This window comes from Triticum urartu, chromosome 6A (genome assembly GCF_056163025.1).
Source record: "Triticum urartu cultivar PI428250 chromosome 6A, HENAU_Tu73, whole genome shotgun sequence".
Classification (NCBI taxonomy): Eukaryota; Viridiplantae; Streptophyta; class Magnoliopsida; order Poales; family Poaceae; genus Triticum; species Triticum urartu.
Genome location: NC_141878.1, coordinates 105,921,573 through 105,945,178, shown reverse-complemented (window position 1 = coordinate 105,945,178; position 23,606 = coordinate 105,921,573). Strand labels below are relative to the sequence as shown.

Here is a 23,606-nt window from a genome sequence, read left to right as displayed (position 1 = left end):
GTCTATGTATTCACACATGTATTATGTTTCCGGTTAATACAATTCTAGCATGAATAATAAACATTTATCATGATATAAGGAAATAAATAATAACTTTATTATTGCCTCTAGGGCATATTTCCTTCAGTAGTACCGCAGGCAGTGCGGTACTACTGCTGGGACGCGCGCGAGAGAGAAGAAATCTCTCAAAAAAGCTGAGGACAAGGCGGAGGTGCCAGGCCCCCAGCGGTACTACCGCTGCGGAGCGGTACTGCCGCTTGTGGCTTCTCAGCGGTACTACCGCTGGGTGCGCGGTGCTACCGCGTGACCCAGACAGGACAAAGAAGAGAGAGGAGAGATCTCTTCAATGGAAAGGAAATGCTCGGAGGGTGAGAAGCTGATGTGTACGTGATGATTCCACCCATGCAAAACCCTAGCGGACCCCCTCTTGATAGTACGGTGCCCTCTACGCAACTAGTCCACCGAGAAAGAAACGAAAGAGCTACACCATCTTGAAATAAAACTCCGAGGGGAAGAAGGCGTCTCGTGCCAGGGGAGAATCTGTGAATAATTCAAAGCACAAGATTAGTCCGCAAACATGTTGTCATCAATCACCAAAACTACTTGAGAGAGATATGCCGTAACACCCATCTTTTGCATCACTTGCCTCAAGAAATTTGAATCAACCCGATCATATGCCTTTGATAGATCCACTTTGTAAGCACAAAATCCCTTAGTAGGATCCTTCTCCTGTTTAATATGGTGGATGCACTCAAATGCAATCAGGGCATTGTCAGTTATCATCCTACCAGATATGAAGGCACTCTGCTCAGGAGAAATTATATCGTCCAAGAGAGGACGCAATCTATTAACCAAACATTTGGAAACAACCTTGTAAATAACATTGCATAGGCTAATAGGCCGGAAATCGGAGACCTTGACTGGATTCGCAATTTTTGGAATAAGAATGATAGATGTCTCATTAACACCATCCGGCATAATACCCGTTCTAAAAAACTCCTTCACTGCTTTAATTATATTAGTCTTCACCACATCCCAATTCCTCTGAAAGAATCTTGCTGGAAAACCATCTGGCCCAGGGGCTTTCAAAGGCCCAATTTGAAAAAGAGCATCCGAAAATTCGCTACGAAGTTTAACATTATCGTCATCTGAAACAACTGAATTAAAAAGATCCAAAACCTCCGTGGCATCAAGGGTTCGGTCAGCAGCAAAGATGTCATGAAAATAAGACGAGACTACATCACCCATGGCTTGAGCATCTTTGTGTACAGTACCATTAGCATCATGTATCTCAGTGATTTTATTTTTTCTTGCTCTCCAAACCGCCTTACTCTGGAAGAACTTCGTGTTTCTATCACCTTCTTTCAACCAAGTGATCCTCGATCGTTGTAACCAAATCATCTCCTCCTTGTACAGTAATTCATTGAGTTTATCCGAAACCTCTCGGATTTCTGCACTATCTGCATTCATATTCATTAGTTCCTCTAGCCGGGTTCTTGTTTTATTAATGTCCCTTGTGATATTACCGAACTTTTTACTGCTCCACTTCCGAAGGGACACCATAGTCTCTCTCAAAACTTTATTGACATGGCCTAGATCATCCATCGCACCATAGGCCTCCCAAGCCTTGCGGACTAATTCTGGTAACCCGGCGTCTCTTTTCCAAAATATCTCATACCTGCGTGGATGCACTTTACATTGTTCTTGGTCCGGGGCACCCTTGAGCAATAACGACACATGATCAGAACATGGAGACGCAAGGTGCCGCACACTGTAAAAAGCGAACAGGTTCCGCCAAGAATTTGTAGCCACCGCTCGATCTAAACGGACTCGCACATTTGCTGCACCAGACCTCATATTGTCGTAGGTATAGGGCACACCTGAAAAACCCAGGTCCACTAAATCACAAAGCATCAAAGTATCCCGGAAAGCACACCTTGCCATAGACAAATGCCGAGGCCTGGGCCGACCAATGTCAAACAGTCTACCGCACACGCCTGGGACAGGCAGTTCTGACTCTGTCGACGAGCATTGCAGGAGAAAAGGCGTTGAGCCAGCCATAGTTTAAAAAATCAGATCAGATCGGCGGTCCAACTGTAAAAAACCGTAACCAGCCACCCTGCCGGTCTTTTAAGCCAAAAAGACTGTTCGTGCAATGGACCAGAGAAAACCGATTAACCGTGCTAAAGTGCTTGTTTTTTTTATTAAAACCGGACTAGAAAACTAGCGAATGTATAGCAGATCCAGAAAAATAGGGTGCACACATCAGGATTAAATCATTGGTCGCTCGGATAAGAGGTCAAAGCATAAATGCAGCCCAATATCCAACTCAGTCAAGACCACGTTCACGCCAAATTGAAGGGACACAACTCCTTTGAACTGTTTTTCCTATAAAATATTTTATTTTACGCCATAAAAACTACCAGAAAAAACTCATCGGTTCAGTTGCCGGTTCGGTTTTTTTAATTATGAAGTCAGCGCCAGAACCAACAACTGTCTCGTGTCATCATCACTGCAAGTCTCCTCCTCTGCAACTCCGACTTCAGAAAGACAAGCAAGTCACGATGACCCCTCAAACACGCTGGATAAGACCGACTACCAGAACACAACTGCAAACGACCTCTCAAACATGCTGGATAAGACCGACTATCAGAACACAGCTGCAAACCCGACTCCGCTTGAAGCCGCCATCATTGCACACAAGAAAGCCACGCAAAATCATCCACATCGCCGGACGGACACCTGCCGACCACACAACCGGGTGCCGGATTCTTTAAAACATTAATTAAAAAAAAGCCGCCCCTGCAAGGACGACGGGCTTCCATGGGTTAGTTTCCGTAATAGATCAAGTGAGCCGGTGTTTTGTATCATAGAGATAGTAATTACCTTGTCGAGGTTTATACCAAGAGGATTACAGCACAATAGGCTGTTGCTTTATACCGTGCTTGCCGCACGGTGGAACTGGCTCCCGGGCGTCAGCTTTTATGCTGTGAGGTGCTACCCAAAGTTGGCGATGTGGTACTAAACATGGACACGACAGACATCGATCACGGCCTCACGGTGAAACGGCGATACGGACTAACGGAGGCACAAGCACGTAGGAGTATGGGCTAGTTTGGTTTTGCATCCACGGCGAGAGCGGCCTCGCCGTCGCGTGCAGCTGGCAAACGGCCAGAGCACGTGCCGGACGTGCCTATTCTACGCTGGCCGGCCTCCCGGGTGCCGGAGCCCGTTGCTACTGCCCTGCTCGCCGGCGCACCGGCCGCCGGGCGCCGCTAGTGTGGAGCTTCTTTGGGTTCTTGAACGATAGTGGGCTGGGTGTTAAAAAAAACCTATTTATTCTCCATGGGCAAAATTACCCCCGGTCAAGACTCAAGACAAGCACACTGGAGAAAGGAGAAGATAACACCTAGGACAACAAACAAGACGATGGGATCAACTACGCGTTGGGAGCAAACGTACAAGCACGTCAGAGAACCATAGTCGTCGCGTAGTCGGGCCAGTGGTCACGCCGCCGTTTTTGTACTCCAAGTGGCCAAGTGTGAAACTTCCAAGTGGCGCTATGCACAAAAACAAGTTGCTTCTACGCGCCAAAATTCATGAACGTGTGGAAATACACGCTTGATCCCCAGGCGGACACGCCAAATACAACGTGTGGCTCATAGCAAAAAATAATTAATAAAAAAAAGCAGGGGCCAGCCACTTTCCTGTATTATGTTCTTCATTCAATTCGCACGGTATCTGATAATAGCATGCACAAATCCGAGTAGGGCGTTTCGATGCCCGGGCTAATCTGTATCCGGTTAGAAAGAATTTCATAAAAAATACAAAACAAAATCAAAAAATTCCAATTTTTTTTGTGTGGGAGAAAATTTGATGTGTGATGTCTGCTCCAAATTTCAAGTCATTTGGACATCTGAGGAGCTCTCAGCAAAAAAGACAAAACGGGCCAAAACAGTACATGAACAGTAAATATTTTTACCGACCCCCAATTTGTCTTTTTTGCTGAGATCTCCTCAAATTTTCAAATGATGTGAAAATTGAAGAGGACCTCATGCATCAAATTTTCTACTGCACAAAAAAATGAAATTTTTTGAATTTTCCTAGTATTTGTTTTAATTTTTTTTCATCAGCACAGGTGCAGATGAGCTCAGGTGCAGAGATGCATTTTCGGCACAAATCCTGGGATCCTGCTCATGGCAACAGGAAAACAGAGGTGTCACTGATATGTAGGGTGTCAGCCACTTGCCATATTTTTTTCTCAATCAGAGAGGAAAAATCATTGACCACCTGTACACTGCTCAATGATAGAGTGCAGCATCTAAAATAATAATAATGATAGTACATTGTAGCTAACATCACTACATCAGCACATCATTATCATCTACTACTACAAAATAATAATGGCACAGTGTTCCCAAAATAAATGTGATTCCGAACGCTAATTATTCAACTAATAAAGTATTCAGAGCCTCTCCAACAGACGCCCAAAATTAACCTCTCGCGCCCGTACCCAGCTCGCCAGCATGGTCATGGCCACACGCCGCCCCCCTGGCCTGCTCGCCGCCGTGGGCGTGCCCTACAGCCGCCGTGGCCGTGGCCCACAGCCGCCATGGCCGTGGTCGTGCTCCTCCCCAGATAGCCCTGCCGTGGCCGTGGCCTGCTCGCCCTGCCGCCGCCGTGGCCGCGCCCCGCCGCCCGTGGCCACGGCCTACTCACCGCGCCCGCGCCCCGCCCCGCCGCCCGTGGCCGCGGCCTGCTCGCCGCGCCCGCGCCCCGCCCCGCCGCCCGTGATCGCGCCCGCGCCCCAACCCGTCGCCCGTGGCCGCGGCCTGCTCGCCCCGCCACCCCGCCGCCCCTGTTCGCCCCACCGCCCCGCTCGCCCCGCCGCCCTGCCGTGGCCGTGGCCTGCTCACCGCGCCGCCCTTGCTCGCCCGACCCGCCGCCCCTGCTCGCCCCGCCGTGGCCGCGCCCACGCCCCGCCGCCCGTGGCCGCGCTCCTCCGGCCCACGCCGCCGTCGTGGCCGTGGCCGGCTGGCGAGCTGGCGTGCGCACGCGAGGAGGCCGGCGGGCGGGCGCGTGCATGCGTGGGATGTTCGGCGCGCTGGAGCTCACGCCCCAAATATACGGCTTCGGGTCCAGTTTCTTCGTGCGCGCTGAACACTTTTTACGGCGTGCTCTATTATACAGCGTCCGCTGGAGTGTTATTTCTAGCTCCGCGCGCGCTAAACTTGCGATTTTTTTAGGCACGAGGCTGATATTGGGCGCCTGTTGGAGATGCTCTTAAACTATACCTAATGCATGGTTAGGTTCCAAAGGACCATGCATGTCCACACACAGCACAGGCGTTCCCACAACCACAAGCTGATCAGCATCAGAGGAGAGTGATGAACCAGCCGGCCTGCCAGTGCCAGAGCTCACACGCTACCAAGTTCCGAATTAAGACGACAGACACATTCCATGGTGCACAACAGTGCGCCAGTGGAGAACGGAAAACAACAGCAAACGTAAACATCAGACAAAGCTCACGTGATAAGGTGATAAGGGTAAGTAAATCAAGAGGATGGAAGAGAGAAGAGATGATCACCCAGCAGGTCAACCATCCACCCCGTCCATTAAGGAACAAAATTGCACTTCTTCTTGTCCTCCACTCAAATGGTCTTGTCCACACTCTGATTGAGACGCCGATGATCACTCTCGTTTGCAATGGCCTTGCTGAAATGATCGCCTGTGTACCATCTCGCCAGCCGAATATTCTGCAAATCTTCACCAACTGTTTCTTTTTCAAAAGATGCCTTTTCCTGTTAACCAAAATCCAAAAGGATGTCAGGGCAAGTAAAGATAAGTGCTAGTGGGTAGAGGTTAGATTTGTTTAGTGAAGCCGGTAAGATAAGCGATGTCAGGGAAAGCAAAGTACGAAGCGCTGTAAGAATTCATTAAGGATTGAGTCAAGGATGACCACAAAATCTACAATGCAGTTTTCTTTTGTACGGAAGGTGTTCAGGGAGATCGGGCAATTGACTTGTCAGTAGATTATAGCAGGAAGCCAATAGTGGAACACTGAAACGTCAGTGTGAAGTGTGAACTGGGAAGCAGCTGGTGGGCTGGTGATGAACAAATGGGAGCAAGATCTGCTTATTTCTTCCCCCCGCTAGGAAGATGCTTTATCCAGTCAGTGCACAACTTAAGCTCTGGCTCCCATGCTAGTTTCACCACAAAACCATGCAGACACTCCATTTTTCCGACAAGACACACAGCAAGGTATTCCACATACCCTCCCTTGGCCTCGCACTTGTGCTGCTGATCTGCCTGGTCTGTCCTGGCAGTTCGTGCACGGAGCAGGAGAAGAGCTCCCTTCTACAGTTCCTTGCCGGGCTCTCACAAGACGGTGGCCTCTCTGCGACATGGCGGAATGGCACGGATTGCTGCAAGTGGGAAGGGATCACCTGCAGGCAAGATGGGACGGTCACCGCTGTCTTGCTGCGTTGGAAGGGCCTCCAGGGGTACATCTCACAGTCCCTTGGGGTCCTCACCGGGCTGCAGTACCTTAATCTCTCCCACAACTCGCTGTCCGGTGGACTGCCACCGGAGTTGATGTCGTCCAGCAGCATTACTATCCTTGACGTCAGCTTTAACCAGCTAAATGGAACGCTCCAGGAGCTGCCATCTTCAACGCCTGCCCGGCCTCTACAGGTACTGAACATCTCCAGCAACTCATTTACAGGACAGTTTCCATCCACCACATGGAAAGCAATGGTGAATTTGATCGCACTCAATGCAAGTAAGAACAGCTTTACTGGGCAGATACCAACTCATTTATGTAATAGCTCGCCGTCCTTCGCTGTACTTGAACTGTCTTTCAACAAATTCACTGGCAGCATCCCCCCAAGTCTTGGTAATTGCTCCAAGCTGAGAGAGCTCGGGGCTGGATACAACAACCTCAGTGGAGCTATTGACGGTACACACATAACCAACCTCGGAGATCTTGTAACCCTTGATCTTGGATGGAACAGCTTCAGTGGCAAGATTCCAGCTTCTATAGGACAGCTCAAGAAATTGGAGGAGCTCCATTTGGCCTACAACAACATGTCAGGGGAGCTGCCATCTGCTCTGAGCAACTGCACAAATCTCATAACAATTGACCTCAAGAGCAATCACTTCAGTGGAAAACTTACCAAGGTCAATTTCTCCAACCTGCCCAATCTAAGAATTTTAGACCTCTGGTTAAACAACTTCACCGGTGAAGTTCCAGAAAGCATATACTCGTGCAGTAATCTGATTGCACTGCGGCTATCTAGCAACAACTTACATGGGCAGCTCTCATCGAGAATAGGTAATCTGAAGTACCTCTCCTTCTTGTCACTCGGTAAAAACAATTTCACAAACATTACAAATGCACTTCAGATCCTTAAGAGCAGCAAGAACCTGACAACACTGCTTATGGGGCACAACTTTATGGGAGAGATCCTCTCACAGGATGAAACAATTGATGGTTTTGGAAATCTTCAGTTTCTCGATATACAAGGTTGCAATTTTTCTGGGAGAATACCTGTATGGATATCAAGGGCTACAAACTTGCAGATGTTAGTTTTATGTGACAATCGACTGACTGGACCAATACCAGGCTGGATCACCTCTCTAAGCAATCTCTTCTATATGGATGTGTCAAGCAACAATCTTACAGGAGAAATCCCATCAACCTTGATGGAGATGCCAATGCTAAAATCAACTGACAACGCAACTCATTTGGACTCAACAGTCTTTGAGCTGCCTGTTTATAATGGTCCAGCACTTCAATACCGTGTGTTTACATCTTTCCCAGCAGTGTTGAATCTAAGCAATAACAGTTTCACAGGTGTAATTCCTGCACAGATTGGTCAGCTGAAGGTGCTTGCTGTACTTGACTTCAGCTTCAACAAGTTATCTGGACAGATCCCACAATCGGTCTGCGACCTCACAAACTTGCAGGTGCTAGACTTGTCCAGCAACAATCTCACAGGTACTATCCCAGCTGCGCTGAACAGACTGCACTACCTTTCAGCATTCAATATTTCAAACAATGATCTAGAAGGGCCTATTCCATCTGGAGGCCAGTTTGATACATTTCAGAATTCTAGTTTCAATGAGAATCCAAAGCTGTGCGGCTCTATGCTCACTCATAAATGTGATTCAGCTTCGATACCTCCATTATCCACAAAAACACGACATAAGAAGGGTCTTTTTGTAATTGCCTTTGGTGTGTTCTTTGGAGGCATCGCTGTTCTTTTGTTGCTGGGGCGTTTCATTGTACTAATCAGGATAAATGGCATTACAACAAGAGATAGAAGAGAGAATAATGGAGATGTTGAAGCAACTTCATTCTACTCCAGTTCAGAGCAAACATTAGTGGTGATGCGGATGCCACAAGGGAAGACAGAAGAAAACAAGCTTAAATTCGCTGACATCTTGAAAGCTACAAACAACTTTGACAAGGAGAACATCATTGGATGTGGAGGGTATGGATTAGTCTACAAGGTAGAGCTACCTGATGGCTCCAAGCTTGCAATTAAGAAGCTCAACGGTGATATGTGTCTGATGGAAAGGGAGTTCAGTGCAGAGGTTGATGCACTCTCCATGGCACAACATGATAATCTTGTACCACTGTGGGGTTATTGCATCCAGGGAAACTCGAGGTTCCTTGTATATTCCTACATGGAGAATGGTAGCCTGGATGATTGGCTTCATAACAGGTACGATGATGCTAGCTCATTTCTTGACTGGCCGACTCGGCTAAAGATCGCAAAAGGAGCAAGCCTGGGCCTTTCTTATATCCATGACGTCTGCAAGCCTCAGATTGTCCACCGTGACATCAAATCCAGTAACATCCTGCTGGACAAAGAATTTAAAGCTTATGTTGCAGATTTTGGGCTAGCCAGATTGATCCTTCCCGACAGAACTCATGTTACAACTGAGTTGGTCGGCACTATGGGTTATATCCCTCCCGAGTATGGGCAAGCATGGGTTGCTACTTTGAGAGGTGATATGTACAGTTTTGGAGTAGTCTTGCTTGAGCTGCTCACCGGAAGGAGACCTGTTACAGTCCTGTCTACATCAAAAGAACTTGTCCCATGGGTTCTACAGATGAGGTCCGAGGGTAAGCAGACTGAAGTCCTGGATCCAACACTTCGAGGAAGAGGATATGAAGAGCAAATGCTGAAAGTGCTTGAAACCGCTTGCAAGTGTGTTGATAACAATCAATTCAGAAGGCCAGCTATCTCAGATGTAGTCTCCTCCCTTGCCAGTGTAGAAGCTGATCCATAGATGCAATGATCAGCCAAGATAAAATGAACTACACATGATAGATAATCTTGTATTTTCGTGCATGATATACATGTAAGTATGTAACATTCATAGTTTCGATAGAACTGCTACTTCTGATATACCTTTAGAGTTTGTTTTGTACTTTGTACAGAGCCTAATAGGTTGCCATTTTGAGCTTCAGGTACTTCTTTAAGAAAAGATTTTTGCAAGATTTCGTATAATTTTTCTATGTAAAGTATAGATATACTTAAGTTTCACAGGCATTGGACAAAGTTAGTATGAGAAATGTTTTTTTTCTCAGATAAATATTCAAAATGGTTTCCATTCAAGTACAGATACCATGTGCTGTCAGCATTGAAAATGGTTTCCATTCAAGTACAGATGTTGTGTGATGTCATCCATTTGCTTTCTATCAGCTGTTTTGAGAAAACCACCAGAGTTGGAGGTGCATTACCGAATTACTATACATCAAGGTTTGGTTAGTCCAACCATCGAACAACTGGAATGAGAATTTGAGAACGTAATACTACTACTGTCTTCAAATTTATATAACTCAGCACGGGCAACAGAATGAAGTCACTAGCAGAATAAGTAGTACGAGAGGAATGGCTATCAGAAGCACCTAGTAGTACGTACCATGTCGAAGGATTCACGTGGGCAGGTGGCAAAGAAACCACGGGCCTCACACAGGAGCTCGCCCCTCCGGCGTATAGATACGCATCAGAGTTCTTCCGAAGCTTCTTCTACGAGCTGATCCGGCTTCTCGACGGCAACCGTCGCGGTCCAAGAAAAGACACCCGGGTCGGCATTCCGCCGAACGGCCTGGGCGCGCTGCTGCCAAGGAGGCCGGCGCTGGGCACAAAAGGCCGGCATTGCGTCAGAGGAATACGAGTAGATGCCAGCGTGCGCGTGGAACGGAGCGAGCACGGCCGCGTGCGAGGAGGAGGAGGCACGTCCGTCTTCCGGTGAGAATGGTTGAGTTGCGACTCGCCGGGGAGCGGGGAGCGATGGCGATAGAGCGGCGAAAGCGAAAGGGTGTTGATTTTTTTATTTTTACTAGCAAAAGAGCTCGTGCGTTGCAATCGGAAAAGAAAATAACGCACGGCCCTAACCCAATAACCATGACTAAGACCCCAATAGATATTGCCGAGACGTCTCTCTCGGCATTAGATGAGAATCTGCTTTATTTTCATGCAATATTTTGTCAAGGCGTACATGCAAGGTTATCGACGGTTTCTTCTGTCTCCAATTTGGCTTTGATGGGGTGTTCATTGTAATCCGGGTCGATGTCGATACCAAAGAAAGATGGATCGTACGCTATTCATTAAGGTTGCACCTTAAATAGCATTTTAAAAATGTTTAACAGGTGAAATAACATCAGATTCATATTCTACCTATTTTTCTAATCAAATTTAATATATAACATGTTAAAATTGAAGTTATGGTTTAAAAGATGTATTTTGATAAAGTATTATTTGTTCTAGTTGGAATGCAGGTTAATTATAGAAAAAAGGCAAAAACGATATGTTTTTTGGGAGTGCGGGTTATTTATCAGAAAAAAGGGGTTTTCTATAAAACAGTAAAAAAGGGTTCGTTTTCTCATTTAACTGATATAGCAGGTTAATTACCTGAAAACAAAGGGGGTCTTCTGTAAAAAAATGCTGCTGGTGAACGGGCAGAAGCAATGCATAATTTCGAATGGCAATAATCACATCCTACTACATCATCGATATACACTATCACTCTTATTTTTGTGAAAACATGAACAATTTTTAAAAATCATGAACATTTTCTTAAACTCATGAGCATATTTGAAATTGTGAACTTTTTAAAATTCACGAACATTTTGTAAAATCAAGAACGTTTTCTGAATTCATGAACATATTATATGCAAACATTTTGTTTAATCTGCGAACATTTCTAGAATCAGCTAACATTTTTTTGGGATTTGATAAAATAATTTTCTAAATTAGTGAACATTTTTGAATCCACGTATATTTTGTGAATCAAAAACCATATATTTGAATTTATGAACAGTTTTATTTTATACTATTTTCTAATACATGAATATTTTTTGAATTGACGAAATTTTGTGAAATTTTAAAACATTTTTAAATACATGAACTTTTTTAGAAAAACTCATTAATGTATGTTTATTTTCCGGACATTTATTAGAAAATTTGCTAATATTTTGAAAAATAACAAACAATTTCTAAAGCCGCAAACATTTATGATTTATTAAATATTATTTTAAATTCACAAATCATTTCAAGTAGACAAAAAGCAATAACGGAAAATAAAAATAAAAAATAAAAAATTGATCACCCATATATAGGTCGGCCCAGGCAAGGTGTGTCTTTTTCTGTGCGCTGGGCGTAGTATTAGATATTCTGAAATGGGCCGGCCCAGTCCGAATTTTTCTGTGTGCAACGTTTTTTATAACTTATAGGTGGCATTGGTGGGTAATTTTTTTCAACTTCGGGTGCAATTTTAATAACGTACGGGCAGAAGCACTCCGTGCTTTATTATTATATGGGGGAGAATTAGGGGAGATTTTTGTGAAAACCGATTTGGCGTTGATATGCGCGATAGCCTAGGGCGCTCCGCACGTCCGCGTGGGGTGGGCCGGCCCATTCGCCCAAACCTACTAAGCTGCGTCGTACGATTTGTTGGTTCTTTTGCTTTTTTGTTTCTTCTTTGTTCTACTTATTATTATACTCTCCCCAAAAAAACTTTATTATTATGTTCCCCCTCAAAAAAATTATTATTATTATGTTATATGTTGCTAAAAAACTTATTATTATTATATTCTAAATTACTAAATTTAAATAAAAACCATATTTATTTACGAAAAATGTATTTGGCACACCTGTGACAGATTGCAAAAACGCCACACCACTTGGATGTCGTCCAATTTAATCCAACGCGCTCTACACGTTCCAGCGAGCCGTTTCTTTTTTTCTGTCGCTGTTGTGTGGGCCATCGCTCCACGCCCGCGTCGCTCGAACCGTCTCCCCCCCCCCCCCCGATGCGCTGACTTAACTCCTTCCTCCCCCACCACTCCCTCAATTCATTCGGCAACCGCGCTCTGCTCCGCTCTTTGGTTCTCGGCCGCTCCGCCCGCGCTCTCTCTATCTGTCGACGGCGAGCGGCGACTCCTTCTCCGGCCGATTCTCGACGCCAGTGTTCTTTTCCACTGGTTAGTCTCGACTCAATCCCCCCTTCCCCCACATCCGCCCGAGTAGTTCGTGCTCTGTTTCTCGACGCCATTAGTGGCGGGATGTTCGTCGTGTTGGTCGCAGGTTAGAACAGACGAGGAATGCGCCCAATACGTTCAATTCATGGTGCATTTGCTATTTTGTTAGTCCCTGTTTCGCATGCACATCGTTTTAATGCTTAATTTGCCGTTTTTGATTTCGTGGGTAGTTGCCGTAATTTTTGAACTGATCCCTTCTGCTACGCGGCTCGATTCTGATTTCTAGGGTTTTCTCTAGATGCATAACCATCATATCTCCGTTCATGATTCGACGGCGTTATCCTATGATGATTTCTGCTGTTATTTTGGTCGCCGGTAGGGTTTGGTGCGGGGATTTTACAACGAATCTCCTCACTCTGTATCTATGTTGGGCTCCGTTTTATCATGCTCTTATGGTTGCAGTGAAGGCATTGAATTACCACCAGTATAATTAGGTTGCTGATGATAATCTCATACTGTTTGTGTGTTTTATATGCAGTTCATCTCGTTGTGTTTAGATTGTCATGATGGATTGTTTGTTCTAGCACTACCAGTGGTGTCTCGTTTCATGATGCATTTTGTGTTTCTAACTAATGGATGTGCCATCATTTAACTTACCTGAACTTTAATTGTGAATATTACCATCAGTGGTGTGAATTATTTATCAGGAGTCCACTGTAAAATTTATCATGTCACTGATTTTTTTAATACTTAGTGATGTGATGTCCAATATATGTGTTTGTGTGTAAGTTGTTGCCATCCTTATTTTGCATAAGTTATCTTGCCTGACACATACATTTTATCGGTGTATCGTAAGCAAAAAAATCAGGTATTCAATATCTAGTAGAAGCAGACATGTCCTTTTTTTCATCCTTCTCTGTTGTGGATGAGTTGTCTTGTTGTATGTTCACAAGTTACCAATGTATCATAAGAATATGTATGTGACTATTAATTCAACAGCTATGCATCCTTTATGCTCACTTTTTCTCTTTGTTATTCTTGTGTGTCAGGTCAAGATGCCAAGAAAGCGCAAATTAGATGATGACTTTGAGGAGGTGAACCCCTTAAAGAAGCATAAGCCTCCCGCAGATCGGAATAGGGCTTCTCCTAGTGCTCTTGTGACTGCCTGTAAGGATATGTCAGATGAGAGAATGGCCGCGATCGATGACATGGATTTCACTAGTCTGCGGAATATCAAGTGTGATAATCTGTTCAAATCGGCTTTCTCAATGGCTTGCTGGTCTATACGACCCTGATTCCCGTGAGGTTGTTGTACCCGGTCGCGGAAGGTTACCGGTCAGTGAAGAGTCTGTGCATCGTATAATGGGTGTGCCCCGAGGTGATATTGCGGTGGATTTCAAGGTTCCTACAGATGCAGAGCTTGAGCTTGCGGGAGATCTTTTTGGTGATCTTGGACATGCTCCTAAAACTATGGATGTATTAAACCTTATCCTGAGCACTAACCGTCATGACGACAATTTCAAGCGCTTGTGGCTTGTGCTTGCTGCCAGCACCGTGATGGCGTCGACGACTTCGAACAAGATCAGCACCAGATGGTATCCTGTGTTGGTAAGAACATCTGGATATCTTTCTAGTTCATGCTTTTTATCGCTTTTCTTTTCTGATTTTCTACCTGGTAATTTTTTGCTTCTTAGTCTGATGATTATGCACATATGCACCTTGATAACTTACCCTGATTTTTGGAGTGTGGTAACTTCTGTCCCTTTGATTTTCCTGTGATCTGAAGTGTGGTATTTATGTAGTAATGCACCTGATAACTTTATATGAAGGTGTAGTAATTATATAGTAATGCACCGGATAACTTTTTATGAGGGTGTAGTAATTACATAGTGATGCACATTATAACTTTTTTCTGATGGTGTGGTAATTATGTAGTAATGTGCCTGATAACTTTTTCTGAAAGTATGGTAATTATTTAGTAATGCACCTGATAATTTATGTATGCCTTGCAATATGGTAATTTTGACTTACTTCTCAATAATGTGGTAATTGTGTGCTTATGTACTTGGTGATTCAATGCTTTAACAGTGTTATAAGTATCTACTTATGTCCCCTGCTAACTTGTGTGCATACATTCCTCTAGGTTTCATGTGCTTTCTTTTTTTTCGCAGCAAAATATTGGCAATGTAAAAAACCTCAACTGGTGCAAATTTATTGCGGATCAGCTTCACAAAGCCCTTTCAAAAGGAAAGCCTACGACGGGTTGCCTCATATTCTACAATGTTAGTCCCCCTATTCTTTTTTTGTTCCCATTATATTTGGATTGTACGTCTTATTCCGCTAAACAGCTAGATTGTAACGACCTTTTCTGTTTTTCCAGCTTCTGTATATAGATGATATTGACTTAACTGGCCTTGATATCATATTGCCTAATGGTCCTTTTGCAATTAATCTGTGGACGAATGAGTTGGCATCGAAAGTTCTCCGGATGGATGTCCAGAGGGACAAGCTTTCTTATGGGAAATTACCGGTGATTTCCCATTCGTCATTTTTCTTACCTTCTATGTATTGCCATCTTTTTTATCAAGATCTTAATTTTTTTATCATATTTTTTTCAGCTTAAGCCCCAATATGGTCAAGACTATTGCTTGTTTGGTGGTTTACAAGGTCTAGATAAATTCATGCGTGTTCATGCACCGCAAAACTGTTCTGAACAGGTATTTTTAATCTTTTTAGTGCGTTTGGGTATTTTTGTTTTCCTTTTCCTGGTAAATATTGTTATAAAGACCTGGTAACTTGTTCTGTTTTTAGGATGGTAACTTTTTTTATTTTTTTAGATTCTCACTTTGGAATAACTTCATTTTAACTTATCTTTGTGTGGTATTTTTAGTTGTTTTTGCATGGTACTTAATGTCTCTCACAACCTGATTATTTGTTTTTTCATTCGTGATTTTCTATCAGAAACTTGCTAAAGCTTTTGCTATTGTGGGTCGCTTTTCGTCTGGCATGGTTGGCCTCCTGGGTGGTCTTGTTAATGAGTTCATGTCCTTGGATGATGAAGACAGCTCATGTATGTCCCATGTGTTAGAGGACCAACTAAAGGGTTTATCTTCTGCTGCTGGGAAGACTGCCGGGAAGACTGCAAGCACCCGTCCTGCATCCCGCTCGCGTGAAGTAAAAGATACCGGCAAGCAAGCTATCGAAGTTTCAGATTCTGATCATGAGGATAGTGATGGTGGCGGTGATGGTCACTCTGACGAAGATCTAGATTTTCACGTTCATTACCATGGTTCTTCAGGTGGGCCGAACGCCCATGAGGCTTCAGGTAGTGGGGGTAGTGCTGGACCGAATGCCCATGATGCTTCAGGTAGTGGCGCAGCGAATGCAGATGTGGGTGCAACCATGTTTGCAACTGCCAATGTGTCGGTAAGGTCAGCCGGAATTGATGCAACTGCTACTACAGGAACCGATCAGCCTCTCGAGTCTCAGATTATGCTTAATGCACGTTCCGGGAATGTATCTAGTGATGGATTGCATAACCAGCCAGATATGACGGATACTCAAAACGAGGCTGTTGTTGATGCTTCTGTGAAGAGGTGCAGTTCTTCTCTCGTCCGTAACTTGGAAAAGCAATATTTCAGGTGTCGCAAGAAATTACGCCTACCTTCTCCGCCCATGGCCACTGGTACAACTGTTTCTAACCAGCCGTTGTTGGATGATACACATCGTTCTATCAAGGCAATAGTCATCAATGAGCTTGGCATTGTAGGCCCTGATAAGGGCACTAACTCAGTAATTGCCAATCCCACACGGAAGAAGCAACATCCTCGCAAGTGATTTCTTATCATCTGCTAGTTGATTTCTTTTTATTTTCATTTGTTATATTGCATTTCTTAGCTGGTAACTTCTATCAATATAAGCTGGTAACTAATGTTATATTTTAGCTGTTGTGTGCAAATATAATCTGATAACTAATGTTAATATAAGCTGGTAACTAATGTTTTTTATAAGTTGGTGATGTCCATGTTTATTTTTCTTTGTGTACATACTTACTTATTGTTACTCTTTTGTGTTATCACTTTTCCTAGCACCTAGCTTCTGATAATTAGAAGTAAATATGTCTGGATAGTTTCTATTCCTTATCAAGCTTGTGTTTTTTTCTAGAAAGGATAGTAATTATATCATGGTAAGGCTGATAACTTTCAGTAGCTATTTTCACGATAATAACTTCAGTTTTTTATTTGAACAATATGTAGTTTAACTTTGTTTACATGATAATTTTAGTAGTTATATGCTGGTAAGCATGTGTTATTTGTCTACGGTAACATTTTTCTCACGTGCACTATATCCTTTTTCAAATAATAACTTGTCAGGTGTTCGAATGCTCCATCTATTAGTGTTGCCGACCTTCAGCAAACGCGGTCTAGCAGTGTGGGTGTCACGTCTGAGGAGATACCTATTAATCGTGCGCGTTCTTCGGCAGATGTTGACTCGTCTGACACGTCAAGCGGGTGATTATGAATGTTATTTTTCCTCGCTATATGATATCTAAATGATTTTCTCTGTTTGTTTATTTTTCATTTGTAAATTAGGTGAATATATACCGATAATTTAACTCTTTTATGCGTGGCATCATAATCTGTACGGGAATGACTGGTAGTTTTTATAGTCAAAGCTCTTACAATATTTACTGTTTTTTTAGCATGATAAATTTGTTGGTAACTTTGTTATCTTCATAGTTACCATCTTCATTAATGATTCGTGACGATGTTGATTTTTTGCATTATGTGGATAACCAATATGGCCCTAAGCTGTCAAATAATTTGAATACAAGCTGGTAACTAAAGTTATTTTTTAGCTGTTAACTTCTGTCAATATAAGCTGGTAACTAATGTTATTTTTAGTTGTTGTATGCAAATATAATCTGATAACTAATGATAATATAAGCTGGTAACTACTGTTTTTATAAGCTGTTGATGTCCATGTTTATTTTTCTTTGTGTGCAGCAAGAAAACCAAGATTACTGTGAGGAAGGTTAAGAGGTCTTCTACAGTTGCAGTTGCAACTAGGTCTTCTCCTCGTTTTGCTCCCAAGGACGCGAAAGATGATTTTGAAGACTCCCCCATGGTCAGTTCTCCAAAGCTGTTGTGCAAGATAATGCCCCTGTGAGGAATTCACCAGATGCTGGTTTTGGAGCTGTGGATGAGCTCGCGGCAGCAGCCACTATTACTCAAGTGGTAGAAGAAATTGCCGATGTTGTTATTGGCACTGAAGCTGAAACTTCTGCTGATCAACCTAAAGGAATTGCTCCTCCAATGAGCGCTGTTGTAGCTGAAACTTCTGCTAATCAACCTCAAGGAATTGCTCCTTCAACGAGCGCTGCCGTAGCTGAAACTTCTGCTCATCAAGTTCAAGGAATTGCTTCTCCAATGACCGCTGTTGTAGCTGAAGATGACCAAGCTCCTGTCAAAATACCACGTGTTGTTCAAGCTCAAGTTGAATCTTCCCAATCCAATGTGGCAGAACCAGTTGAAACTGAAGATGCAGTGTTTGTTTAAGCTCAACCTGGGGATGACCAAGTCGCCGCCCAATAATTCAGCATCATTGCAGATGTAGAAGATGTTGTTGCTGATAGGGCCTACTGGGATTTCACCCCACCATCTTGCTCTCTTGGCCTAGATTTTGGCTCCACACCGCCCGGACCAGATATTATTATGACGACCACAGTTCCAGCTGCAGTACCAACACCGCCCCCAACGGTTGTTTCGACAACTCAAGCACCAGCAGTGGCCCCAACGGTTAACAATGCTCCCCAAGACCAAGCAGCAGCACCCCCAACTGATCATATGGCGGCAGCACCACGAGATTTAAAGAATGCAGAAGATAATCCTATTGACTCCAATCCGTTTTCAGGATCTGAGCCTGCTGACCTTGGTAAGTGAAGGCATATACGTGTCTTCGCTTTATCACAAAAGAGTGATAGGATGGATGTCTACTTTTTGAAGACCTTTTTTATGCTTTTAGTTTGATCCTTGTGTGTATATTCATGCTCTTTTTATCTTATGTATGGACAACCTCCCCCCCCCCTCTCACATGTAATGACTTATGCTTTTGCATGTGTGCTATGTAATGAACTATGTGTTTTCGTTTCACATTTGCGCTCTTTTACTTTTTATGTTGCCTGGTGTGTGGATGTATTATACGTGATTACTAGATCATGATGGCGCGCGTTGCCGCGCCCGTCTATTTTGACAATACAATGGTAAGAGTATTTCTATAAATATATGGAGCATGAAACATGAAAGTTCAATTTTTATTAATTAAAGTAAATTTGCATGATATTTTTATCAAGAACTATATATATTTGTTAGTAATGAAAGGCCTGCAAGTTAAATAACATATTGAGCGAAGAGAATTGAATTTATCAGATAAAGGGACTTTGGTGGAGGTTTTCTTATGTATTGTGGAGATATAGGCATATAGAGATCAATTAGGTAGGACACAACATTTTTATGTAGTTGATTAATCAGTTGAAACATCTTCTCTGCACGAGAGTTATTTCTATTTGGTGTAGCCATGACCTGTGAGATTATTGTTAGTAACATATACAAAGAAATAGTATACACCAAGTTCACAAAGGAGAAAAAAATGTAATCGATCTTTAATACCATTTTTGTTTCTGCTATGGATTATCAACATGCACGTGTGGATGAAAACGTGGTCAGATTTGACATTGTATGCATGGGTGCAAAATTATATACTACATGGAATCACACATGTCTAGGTCTGAATCTGGACTATTTAAATCTGCCATCAGAGACCTCTCTACATTCAATTGAGGCATTTTGATTGCATCAGGAAAGTACTGAATTGTACAGAATATAGTACACCACAAATCAACTCATCCATAGTGTCAATTGGTAATTCATGGCAGAAAGAAATCACCCGCACATATAAAATTATCTATTTCTTCATAGTCTGTGGAATCAAGTAATAGATATGAGTATGAAGATGTAGTTATCAAAAGAAATATTATAAAAATGGTAAAACTATCCATGGCAGAAAATCACCTCAGAACTTGTCAAATGAGATCAGAATGAAAAGGCAGAAATACCGGAGTTGCGTAATGATCGGTGGAGTCCAATTATAAACCATCTGGACTTAGTTGGAGTGGTCTTGTGTTCCATATGTCTGAGCCAAATGCTGAATCTAAGACATATTAGGACTGATATATCCATGGACATCCCTAGTTTCTTAGACGACCTTGTACCAGGATGTGCATCTTCAGGTGCACCATTGTCCACAATCATGCGGTATACAAATATCATAGTAATATCACAATTATGGATATATCTATCCTCCAAGAATCCCCCAAACGATCATATGAGAACCACCTGGGGCACCAAAGGTAATGGAAAAGTTTGCATTTCATTCACACCGTAGAATGCAGTGAACCCATCATAATTCATACAGCACAAGTATGATTAAATTCGACAAGTCTAAATGACATACCATAACCAAATATCCCTCAAATATCCACGAATTTTATTTGTTTGTACACATCCTGTAATTTTCTGATCATGTGTGTCATTCTTCCAAACAATGTTCCCATCAAAATCAACAAGTGGACCACCACATCCATCCTATTCCTAGCACAACAATGAAGTGTGTACATAGGATATTAGTAATTTTGACGCATCAAAAGACAGTGCATAATGATTAGAAAAATAAGGAGAGCAACAAACATCACACTGTAGTAATTTTGCATGTGGAGAACATATACCCTTCACTGTCAACTTCACTTGGAATGTCAATCGGTTTCACACGTGACACGTGCATCCATTAATCTGCCTGAGTGGAAACAACGGTTTGTAGCTAATAACGGACGATGGGGCTACTGAGACATGCTGCACGAAGATCAGGGAAGAATCTAGTCGCAATAACAACCATACTTAAAGATTAATCGTAATGATTTATTCACCCATCAACAACTTTGTTAGTATTGGGAAGGCCTAATTTTATCTACAAAGTTATGACAGTATACAGGATGATTACCTGACCAGTATCTTAAATAAGAGCATCAAGTGCAGATAATTAGCAGCACAAACCTCCAGTGTGGGGTAAACCCGCGTTCCTTATCTGATGTGCTAACCAAAGCTGACGAGGTCAGAACACATACCCCCAACTGAAACAACCCCAACTTCCGCCCTCCGGCTAACTGCTTGATCATGGTCGATCTGGTCGTGCCGCGCCAACGACTTCAGATATGGCGTAGAATTCTTGATGGGCGTAGTGCGCCACCGATCTAGGGATGGAGCTCGCCGACGCCACAAGAAAGACAGGAGAACGAGGACAGCGGCGGCTAGGCGGAGATGGATTCAACGTTCCTACAAGGTGGTTGAAGACTGTGCCATGAGGAGCTACAAGCCCAAGGAAGCGACAACGGCGGCGGCGCAACCTGTGTCGTGGGTGAGGGAGATGGAGATAAGGTGGGAACTGAACGAGAGTCCAGGTCAGGGTAGAATGGGAGGGAACATCGACGACCGTCCATCCGGAATCGGACGTACATCATATAGGATAACGATATGGCTTCGATTTGGTCTCCGGAGAAGCTGCCCAGAGGACAGTTGGTCCAAGAAGGCCCAAGCGCGAGACAGTTGGCCCAAGAGCAAGCCCACGCGCGAGAGGGGAGTATCATACGGCCAGCAAGCATCCAGCCACGAAATCGAACGGCTAAAAGCGTGGACGCGCGAGAAAGCTCCGTTTAGGTTCAGTTATACTGTCCTTAAATAAATTATTGTTCATTTTTCCTGGTAACTTTTACTAACATCCGACTGATAATTATTTGCTAACTAGTTAATTAAATGGTAACATTTGTGATCATACTCTGATAACTTCTGCTATCACCATGTTGATAACTTCAACATTTTGTGTGGGTAACTTATGCTATCACCATGCTAACATATGATTGATAATTGTATCGCTCTACTTTTAACTGATAAATACATCGTCCTACATGAAAGATATTTGTACCTTGTTTTCCAGCTTACCATTTTTATCGTATGGGAACTTTCACCATGATAACTTTTTGCGAATTTTGTGCTAGTATTTTTTTGTTCTAAGTAGATACCTACATGTTCTTATTTTTTTTTGCTAACTAGTTACTAAGATGGTAACTTTTGTGATCATACCCTGATAACTTCTGCTATCACCATGCTGATAACTCCAACCATTTTTGTTTCCTTTATTGATGCTGTAAATACACCCCTCCCCTTCCTTTCCCTGCATGCACAGACAAACCATTCTAATACATTTTATGCTGCCCCTTTAACTATCCTGACCCCCCTCATTTTCTTCCCTTTTCTCTCTACAATAATTCTATCATCATTCTGTACTATCTATCACTTTATTCTTTAGCTGTTTTTCCACATATTTGACATTCCTTTTGTCAGTTCACAAACTGACCTGATCGCAACTTTTTGAAGAGAGTCGATTTCGAGTTTATGATGCGGATGTTGAAGACGACGATGTAATTATGTGGGTTGAAGAAGTCGAACGTTCCACTGTTAGAGCAAAAGCAAATTACAGTTCTGTAAAAGGTACTGATAGGAAGATTTTATTTAACAAACTCTTTCCTACTGCCAACCTTGATAACATCATTATCTCCATGTTGATAATTTACTGTTCTAAACTCTGATAACTTCTTTTCTTTTTGTTTCCTCATAATATTTCTTTCCACCATTCCAACTCTGATAACTCCCCTCACTTTTCTTCTAGACCACCCCACCAGCCCTGAATTTGCTACACCAGTTATTCAACCTCCCTATGGTAATCATTCAGCCAGTGTGACTCCTAAATCTTACATTCGGAAAGTTAGGGTAAGCCGCCCATCGCAGTTCCTTCTGCCTCCATATTGTGGCCTCACAGCATCTGCACTCGAAGAGGTTATTTACGCAGAAGTTATCAAGCACACCACTGATTCAGTTGACTCCAAGATAAAACAGTAATGACATTTACTGTTTTCCTTTTCTCTAGTATTTTAACCCCTCACCGACAAAACATTTGCTTATATACTATTTTTTTTCTTTGTTTGCTTTTCAGTATTAGGGTTATTGACATCGATGGGCGATGGGTCACATTGGAGGAGCTCGCTAATAGTGTGATAGAAGGTGGCCAAGTTTCGAATAATATTGCAGAGCTCAACATCCGAACTCTTTCTGATTCTGTACCCTCAGGGAAAATCATTTTTCCATGGTTGCTGCCAGTATATCTTCTCATACATGATATGACGAGCAAGTTCCTAATCAAACATTTCCGTCGTGATGCAAACTACATACTTAGTCACCAAAATCTGGTACAATTTTTTACGTAAACTACATACTTTTCTTCTTTTAAATCGTACAAGCTGTTTTTTAGTTGGTCTAACAGGCAATTTTATCAGACTCTTATTTTGGTTTTGTCAGACATCGTACCATTAAAGAATTTTAGTTGGTACCTAGTTATGTTACTTTTCTGTGGTAACTTTCATCTATGCCTACTGGTAACATATGTCGTCAGTGTCCTGATAACTTTGCCTTTTTAACTGTAAATGCATTGATAACTTCTTGTGTTCATGTGTTCACATTTTTTTTAACAGCTACTGTTTCCAACACTGCAAAAGTTGGGACCTCTACCAAAGGACGGGCATTGGTATGTCTTGTGCCTTAATCTCAAGGCAAAACGATTTGAAGTTCTTGATTCTCTTCGTCCACAAGATAGCCCTTCGCTCATCACACATGCGACGAACCTTATGAATGGCATTAAAAAAGCCTGGTTGATTGCGTACAAGGACTCGAGTAAGCAGATCCAATACTATAATCTTGTGTACATCGATGTGTTCAAACAGGACAATGGCCCTGTTTGGATCCTAGAGTTAGTGTTAGTTTGAGTTATTTTGGGCTCAAATAGCTCAAAAGGATCCAAACAGGTGGGTTAGATTCGGTTGGTTGCATCTAACCCATGTAAAAAAAGTATCCCGGTGAAGAGGTGCTATTTGGGCTAGTTTTCCCAGGGCCCACAAAAATAACTAAAAAAATCACCCCCCACACCAGATCCCTCCCTCCCGCACCAG

The 23,606-nt window shown here is 43.0% G+C and overlaps 2 protein-coding genes and 1 long non-coding RNA gene across 5 annotated transcripts; 2 read left to right on the top strand and 1 right to left on the bottom strand.

Annotated features, from left to right (window-relative positions):
* Nucleotides 1-5,889: 5,889 nt before the first annotated feature.
* On the top strand, nucleotides 5,890-9,441 carry LOC125515728 (tyrosine-sulfated glycopeptide receptor 1). The gene has a single exon (XM_048681235.2). It carries the CDS (start codon nucleotides 6,223-6,225, stop codon nucleotides 9,298-9,300), a length of 3,078 nt encoding a protein of 1,025 aa, XP_048537192.2. The 5' UTR covers nucleotides 5,890-6,222; the 3' UTR covers nucleotides 9,301-9,441.
* Nucleotides 9,442-13,858: 4,417 nt separating this feature from the next.
* LOC147964279 (uncharacterized) lies at nucleotides 13,859-16,333 on the top strand. Its single transcript, XM_087529907.1, has 5 exons — nucleotides 13,859-14,104; nucleotides 14,668-14,778; nucleotides 14,877-15,026; nucleotides 15,115-15,213; nucleotides 15,458-16,333. The coding sequence occupies exons 1-5, from the start codon at nucleotides 13,859-13,861 to the stop codon at nucleotides 16,331-16,333; spliced, it is 1,482 nt and encodes a 493-aa protein (XP_087386033.1).
* A 2,802-nt stretch (nucleotides 16,334-19,135) lies between these two features.
* LOC125515729 (uncharacterized) lies at nucleotides 19,136-21,090 on the bottom strand. Of its 3 annotated transcripts, none has more exons than XR_007287104.2 (3): nucleotides 20,280-21,044; nucleotides 20,009-20,145; nucleotides 19,136-19,890 (listed from the first exon to the last, which is right to left on the bottom strand). It is a non-coding gene; the product is annotated as an uncharacterized LOC125515729 (long non-coding RNA). The 3 variants fall into 3 exon arrangements; XR_007287103.2 differs by having other exon boundaries at nucleotides 19,136-19,474; nucleotides 19,567-19,890; nucleotides 20,009-21,042; XR_007287102.2 differs by having other exon boundaries at nucleotides 20,009-21,090.
* Between the last annotated feature and the right edge of the window lie 2,516 nt (nucleotides 21,091-23,606).

What these genes read in the sequence shown, in the direction of transcription:
- LOC125515728 (XM_048681235.2), top strand. Translation starts at nt 6,223, where the DNA reads ATGCAGACACTCCATTTTTCCGACAAGACACACAGCAAGGTATTCCAC.
- LOC147964279 (XM_087529907.1), top strand. Translation starts at nt 13,859, where the DNA reads ATGGGTGTGCCCCGAGGTGATATTGCGGTGGATTTCAAGGTTCCTACA. An exon ending in CCAGATGGTATCCTGTGTTG is followed by an intron (nt 14,105 to 14,667) that starts GTAAGAACATCT and finishes TTTTTTTCGCAG; the next exon opens with CAAAATATTGGCAATGTAAA. An exon ending in TTTCTTATGGGAAATTACCG is followed by an intron (nt 15,027 to 15,114) that starts GTGATTTCCCAT and finishes TATTTTTTTCAG; the next exon opens with CTTAAGCCCCAATATGGTCA.